We start from the raw sequence: 7,422 nt of genomic DNA on the forward strand, positions 1-7,422 counted from the left end.
AAAGAGTGCAAGCTTTGGATTTACACGATTTGTTCTCCTTTAGCTCCTTTGCAGAAAACATTAGGGAAAGTGAAGCCTTTTTTATCCCTATCACGTAACAAGCTGTGGTTATGGATGATGGGCTGGTTGAAAGCGTAACTCAAAACAGATACGAGGCTTATTGAAATTGTCTTGATTACCGTATTTTTCGGAGTTCAAGACGCACTTTTCCCCCCTAAAAGGGGGTGAAAATTTAGGTGTGTCGTATACACCAAATGTAGCCCCACCCACCCACTGCCCCCCCCCTTTGGCCTCTGCCTCCCAGAAGTTACCTCCTTGTAGCAAGCAGCAAGAAGAAACAGCTCCTTTCAGCTTCAGCACATTCTAATTAGCACAAGTTGATTGGATCGGCCTCCCGACTCAGTTGTTTTGCTCAGCTGCTGCAAAGAGGTAAATTGCTGGAGCAGATTTTTTTTTTTCTTGTGCTAATCAACCTATGCTGAAAACAAAAATGAAAGTAAAGCAGACTGTTTTCTGCAAGGAGGCAAAATTGCTGGGAGGCAGAGGCAGATTTCTTTTTCTTGTTTTCCTCACCAAAAAGGGTAGGTGCATCTTATACTCTGAAACATACGGTACCTTAATTGTGCCCAGCTACCAGTTTCCCCAAAAATATGACCTACTCTGAAAGTAAGTCCTAACTCTCTAAAAGAATGCAAATGATTGGCTGTCTTCAATAAAAAATTCTATTCTGTTCTATTCCCCCACCATCCAGTCAGAGCTGAAGAAGCTTCTTGGGATGAGAAGCGAAAGGTCTTCAAAGAAAAACCAGGAAGCCCAGTTGCCTCTCGGATGGGGGTAGGGGGGAAACACCTTTGGGACAACCACGACCTGGATGACCTGAGAATCTCTATAGCAGGGGGTCTCCACCCTTGGCAACTTTTAAGACTTGTGGACTTCCAACTGGCTGGGGAATTCTGGAAGTTGGAAGTCAAGTTGCAAAGCTGGCTGGGGAATTCTGGGAGTTGGAGTTCCACAAGTCTTAAAGCTGCCAAGGTTGGAGACTGTTGTGCCTTATGATTCTTGATGAACATATCTGGTCTTTTTATGTACACTGAGAGCGTATGCACCAAGACAAATTCCTTATGTGTCCAATCACTTGGCCAACAAAAAATTATATTCTGTTGTGTTCTGTTCTAGACTAGTCTAGTCTAGTCTAGTCTAGTCTAGTCTATTCCCCCACCATCCAGGCAGAGCTGAAGAAGCTTCTTGGGATGGGAAGCGAAAGGTCTTCAGAGAAAAACCAGAAAGCTCAGTTGCCTCTCGGATGGGGGTGGGGGGGAAACACCTTTGGGACTACCACAACCTGGATGACCTGAGAATCTCTATAGCAGGGGGTCTCCACCCTTGGCAACTTTAAGACTGGTGGACCACCAACTCCCAGAATTCCCAGCCAGTTTTGCAACTTTAAGACTGGTGGAACTCCAACTCCCAGAATTCCCCAGCCAGCTTTGCAACTTTAAGACTGGTGGAACTCCAACTCCCAGAATTCCCAGCCAGCTTTGCAACTTTTAAGACTGGTGGAACTCCAACTCCCAGAATTCCCCAGCCACCTTTGCAACTTTTAAGACTGGTGGAACTCCAACTCCCAGAATTCCCCAGCCACCTTTGCAACTTTAAGACTGGTGGACCTCCAACTCCCAGAATTCCCAGCCACCTTTGCAACTTTAAGACTGGTGGACCTCCAACTCCCAGAATTCCCAGCCACCTTTGCAACTTTAAGACTGGTGGACCTCCAACTCCCAGAATTCCCCAGCCACCTTTGCAACTTTAAGACTGGTGGACCTCCAACTCCCAGAATTCCCCAGCCAGCTTTGCAACTTGACTTCCAACTCCCAGAATTCCCCAGCCACCTTTGCAACTTTTAAGACTGGTGGACCTCCAACTCCCAGAATTCCCCAGCCACCTTTGCAACTTTAAGACTGGTGGACCTCCAACTCCCAGAATTCCCCAGCCAGCTTTGCAACTTGACTTCCAACTCCCAGAATTCCCCAGCCACCTTTGCAACTTTTAAGACTGGTGGACCTCCAACTCCCAGAATTCCCCAGCCACCTTTGCAACTTGACTTCCAAACTCCCAGAATTCCCCAGCCAGCTTTGCAACTTGACTTCCAAACTCCCAGAATTCCCCAGCCAGTTGGAAGTCCACAAGTCTTCAAAGTTGCCAAGGGTGGAGACCCCCTCCTCTCTACAGCCGTCGGGCACGGAGCAGCGATCCAAGCTTTTGCGCAAAAGCGCTCTTTTCAACCGGGCGCCTCGGAGAGCCGAAGCCGGCAGGGGGAGCTCGGGGCGAAAGGCTTCCTTCGCCGCCGCCTTCCTCCGCCCTTCCCTTTCCGGAGCCCAGGGCGCGCCAAAGCCGGGGCCATGCCGTTGGATCACCGCCGAATCCCGGGCCCGGAAGACTCGCAGTCGCCTCTGCTGTACGTGCCGGCCGAGCCGAAGGAAAGCGGCGAAGCGAGCCAAGCCCAGCGGGACCCTTCGGCTCTGCAGCCTCTCTTCGCCCGCGTGGGGCTGCTGAGCCAAGCCAAAGGCTCGGCCTACGTGGAGCTGGACGGAGGCACCAAAGTCTTGTGCTCCGTTGCCGGACCGCGCGAAGCAGCCGGAGCCGGCGGGGCTCCGTCCGAACAACGAGGCCGGTTGCTTTGCGACTTCCGACGGGCTCCTTTCTCCGGCCGAGGAGCCCGGAGCCGTCCGGGCGAGAAAGAACCCGAGCTGGCTTTGGCGTTGCAAGAAGCCTTGGAACCGGCCGTGCGCTTGGCGCGCTACCCGAGGGCGCAGCTGGAAGTGAGCGCTCTGCTCCTCCAAGACGGCGGTTCTTCTTTAGCCGCCGCTTTGTGCGCCGCCGGGCTGGCGCTGGCCGACGCCGGCATCGAGCTCTACGACCTGGTGGCGGCTTGCGCGCTCAGCCGGACCGGCCCGTCGGGGGCCGAGTGGCGCCTCCAACCCAGCGAACCCGAAGAGCGCGCCGCCTCCGCCCGCCTCACCGTGGCTCTCCTGCCTTCCCTCAACCAAGTGGCCGGCCTGCTGGGCAGCGGCGACGGCGGGCAAGCCGACAGCTGGGCTCAAGCGCTCCGCCTGGGGCTCGACGGCTGCCAGCGCCTTTATCCGCTCCTGCGCCAAAGCCTCCTGCGCGCCGCCAAGCGCCGGGCGCCGGATCCACAGGAGCCCCCAGGGATGGACACGGAGGAAGCTCAAGCGGGGACGGCTTGAAATCGCCCTCTGGGGGGGGCCGGGGGGGCTTTTCCACGCGCAGGGATCGTGGCAGCCTGCGCGGGGAGGGGGACGACACTGGACCTTGATGGAGGATGCAGGTGAAGGATAGACGGATGCCCAGCGAGAGACCTGCCTGATCTCCTAGGACTGAATTTGGAAACTTTGTGCCCCCTTTGGGAAAGGGGGGGGGGTTTGAGATTGCTGCAATGTCCCCCACCTTCTCCTGCCTGAGAAGGAGGGGGTTGGACTAGATGACCTATCAGATCCCTTCCAACTCTGTTAAACTGTTAAATCGATGAAAGGGTAGACGGATGCCGAGCGAGAGACCTGCCTGATCTCCTAGGACTGAATTTGGAAACTTTGTGCCCCCTTTGGGAAAGTGGGGGGGGGGTTGAGATTGCTGCAATGTCCCCCACCTTCTCCTGCATGAGAAGGAGGGGGTTGGACTAGATGACCTATCAGATCCCTTCCAACTCTTGTTAATCTGTTAAATCGATGAAAGGATGGACGGATGCCAAGCGAGAGACCTGCCTGATCTCCTAGGACTGAATTTGGAAACTTTGTGCCCCCTTTGGGAAAGTGGGGGGGGGTTGAGATTGCTGCAATGTCCCCCACCTTCTCCTGCGTGAGAAGGAGGGGGTTGGACTAGATGACCTATAAGATCCCTTCCAACTCTGTTAAACTGTTAAATCGATGAAAGGATAGACGGATGCCGAGCGAGAGACCTGCCTGATCCTCTAGGACTGAATTTGGAAACTTTGTGCCCCCTTTGGGAAAGGGGGGGGGGTGAGATTGCTGCAATGTCCCCCACCTTCTCCTGCGTGAGAAGGAGGGGGTTGGACTAGATGACCTATAAGATCCCTTCCAACTCTTGTTAATCTGTTAAATCGATGAAAGGATAGACGGATGCCGAGCGAGAGACCTGCCCGATCCCCTAGGACTGAATTTGGAAACTTTGTGCCCCCTCCGCTTTGGGAGATAGGGTGACATTGCTGTAACGTCCTCCACACCCCCAAGAAGCTGTGGCTGTCACTTTCAAGACAAGCTTGGAACTGCCATTTGTCAGAAATGGTGTAGGATCTCCTGCTTGGGGTTAGACTAGATGACCTATAAAATCCCTTCCAACTCCGTTAATCTGTTAAATCTGTTTGGACTCCAATTTTGCACCGGTGATTTTTTTTTTTGCCCCTTTTTGTTTTTGAAGTTGGGTAAATGGAGGCGTCTCTCGAACCCACAACCGATGCCCTGTTTTTGGTGTTGAAATTTGACGCGGATGAGATGAGCTAATGTTGCTCCTGCGGAAGGAGGCGGCCTCTGCCCCGTTCGTTGATGTGGTCCTTTGGGTGAAAAGGGATTCGACAGATTCAGAAGACTTGGTTTCACCGGAGTTATCTTGCAAGTTAGGGGTTAGGTTGAAATGATGGCTTGAGTTTTCACCAGAAACCACAGTTAACCACAATCAACCTAAAAGAAAATCGATAGGGTGATGTCTTAAAGAGGGTCGTCTGTGGGGATTCAGGTTCTGACATTAAGCAATAACATGGCTTGTTTCATTCATTATGAACCCAGCGTAAATCCAGTGGTTAACCATAATTTATTTAGTGCTTTGGACAGATGCAGCCAGTAGCTTGTGTAAATGCATGTTTTTAAAGGTCAAATTAATGTTGATACCATTTTTTTCAATTTTCACACAAAGATAAAAAAATAAAACTCAGTTTGTTTGTTTTGCTTTGCTTTGTTTTTCCTGGTTTCTTCTGTCTGGGAAATAAGCCACATTGTTATCTTTTATTACTTGTTTTTCATCCTAAATTGACTAAATCCTTGTTAGTACAATTTTTTTTTATTATCTTCTCCAGTCTCTTTCGGCATTCTCCTGACTTTCATTCAGTGTGATTTTTTTTCCCCCTCAGATTCAGTGGGACTTGATTTTCTGGCTCTTATCCGAACATATCCATTCAGCAGACCTTGTTTATAATTAAAACCCCCCTTTTGTAAAGCTATATGTTTTCTATAGGTTTGCTTTGTATATTAAAACATTTTCCTTCCTCCTGTTGTAGAGAATAAAGAACATTATTTTAATGAAAATAAGCAAAACCTGTACTTAGGCGAAAGGGGGTGCGTGAAACTTTTAAGTCCAGAGAGATGAGATAACATTCAGAAGAGAATCGGGTAGAGACCTTCCCCGCAATTCACAGAAGTATAATGGGGGGGAGGAAAAATTAACAGAAGTATAAGGGGAAGAGGATGGGAAATCAGACTTGGAAAGAATCTGTTATTATAGCCTATCTCAATCAAAGTACTGAATTTTTCGGAGTATAAGACGCACCTTTTTCCCCCCTAAAAGGGGGTGAAAATTTAGGTGTGTCTTATACACCAAATGTAGCCCTGCCCACCCACTGGCTCCCACCCTTTGGCCTCTGCCTCACAGCAGTTACCTCCTTGCAAGCAACAGCAAAAAAAAAAAAAAAAAACAGCTCCTTTCAGCTTCAGCACAGCTTCATTAGCACAAGTTGATTAGATCAGCCTCCTGACTCTCAGCCGATTTGCTCTCAGCTGTTTTGCGTAGGGCTCTGCTGCTTGCTGCAAAGAGGTAAATTGCTGGAGCAGATTTTTTTTTTCCCTTGTGCTAATCCAGCAATGCTGAAAACGAAAATGAAAGTAAAGCAGGCTGTTTGCTGCAACTAGGCAAAATTGCTCAGAGGCAGAGGGAGATTTTTTTTTCTTCTTTTCCTCACCAAAAAAGGCAGGTGCGTCTTATACTCCGAAAAATACGGTAGTTTTAGCCTTGTGTGGAGTTGATTTCTTGGTCTGGCCTACCTAGTGTGCTAATGCCCATTCTGAGAATAAGATTATTCTCTAAAACCAGCGGTAAGTCAAATTAAAGGAAACATATTCATGTGGCAAATGACGTAGGAGGTGGCATTTTGAGTGCCAAGGTGAAAGGATGGCACTGGCTTTGGTTTCTTAAGAGAATATCTTAATGCTCTCTAGTTATGGCTATACAGTAAATCCATGGTCCAGTTGTAATACCATTTGGTGGAGAACTTTGTGGGTTTTGCAGAGACATCTGGTTAGTCATCTTTGACCTGATCAGGTAAGTTTGATTCTTATGATAAATTTGTAAAGTGCATTAAGTCAGAACCCAAATTCATTCTGCATGTTGTGTAAATCCAGGTGATGATCTGGAGCAGGCTATAATCTATTCCTATTCCTATTTTTATTCCCTTCCAATTCTAAAGTAAAGGTTCCCCTTGCACATATGAGCTAGTCGTTCCCGACTCTAGGGGGCGGTGTTCATCTCCGTTTCAAAGCCGAAGAGCCAGCTCTGTCAGAAGATGTCTCCGTGGTCATGTGGCCAGCATGACTCAACACCAAAGGCGCACGGAACACTGTTACCATCCCATCAAAGGTGGCCCCTATTTTTCTACTTGCATTTTTTACCTGCTTTCGAACTGTTAGGTTGTCAGAAGCTGGGACAAGTCACGGGAGCTCACCCCATTACGCGGCACTAGGGATTTGAACCGCTGAACTGCCGACCTTTCGATCGACAAACTCAGCGTCTTAGCCATTGAGCCACCACGTCCCGAGAATTCCAATTCTCTTCCTATTCTAATTCTCTTCCTATTTCTATTTTCTGGATATTACTCAAATGCATTCTCAAACCTCAGCAAATTTAAGGCATGTGGATTTCAACTCTCGGAATTCTCCACCTAGTTTGGCTGGCTGGGAAATTCTGGGAGTTGAAGTCCACACATCTTGAAATTGTCAAGTTTGAGAAACATTGATTTAGTGTATCCAATAGTTCCAGCCATTGTAATTAATTCAGTAAATTATGTTTAAAATAAGCTATGGTGAGTACGAGAACAGACAAGCATTATGTAGCCATGTATGCAGTGGTGGGATTCAGCCACTTCGCACCACTTCAGGAGAACCGGTTGTTAACTTTCGGAGCAGTTTGGTGAACTGGTTGTTGGAAGAAATTATTAGGGCAGAGAACCAGTTGTTGAATTATTTGAATCCCACCACTGCACGTATGGCACGTTGTTTTCAAAACACTCCCGGAGTAAGCAGAGGGAAAAAAAATGTGTACAGCCTGTGCAGTTTTGATGGGAGTTTCTTAGACACCTTTTACCCCTTAAACCGTGTGGATCCAGTTGTCAAGTTTCCGAAAGAT

At 48.8% G+C, this 7,422-nt stretch overlaps 1 protein-coding gene across 1 annotated transcript; it reads left to right on the plus strand.

Moving 5' to 3' along the window:
- Window positions 1–2,399: 2,399 nt before the first annotated feature.
- Window positions 2,400–3,245, plus strand: EXOSC6 (exosome component 6). The gene has a single exon (XM_070953049.1). The coding sequence runs from the start codon at window positions 2,400–2,402 to the stop codon at window positions 3,243–3,245; it is 846 nt and encodes a 281-aa protein (XP_070809150.1).
- The last annotated feature ends 4,177 nt before the right edge of the window (window positions 3,246–7,422 follow it).

Source organism: Pituophis catenifer, unplaced genomic scaffold (genome assembly GCF_029215685.1).
Source record: "Pituophis catenifer annectens isolate HBS135680 unplaced genomic scaffold, rPitCat1.0.hap2 SCAF_13, whole genome shotgun sequence".
NCBI lineage: Eukaryota > Metazoa > Chordata > Lepidosauria > Squamata > Colubridae > Pituophis > Pituophis catenifer.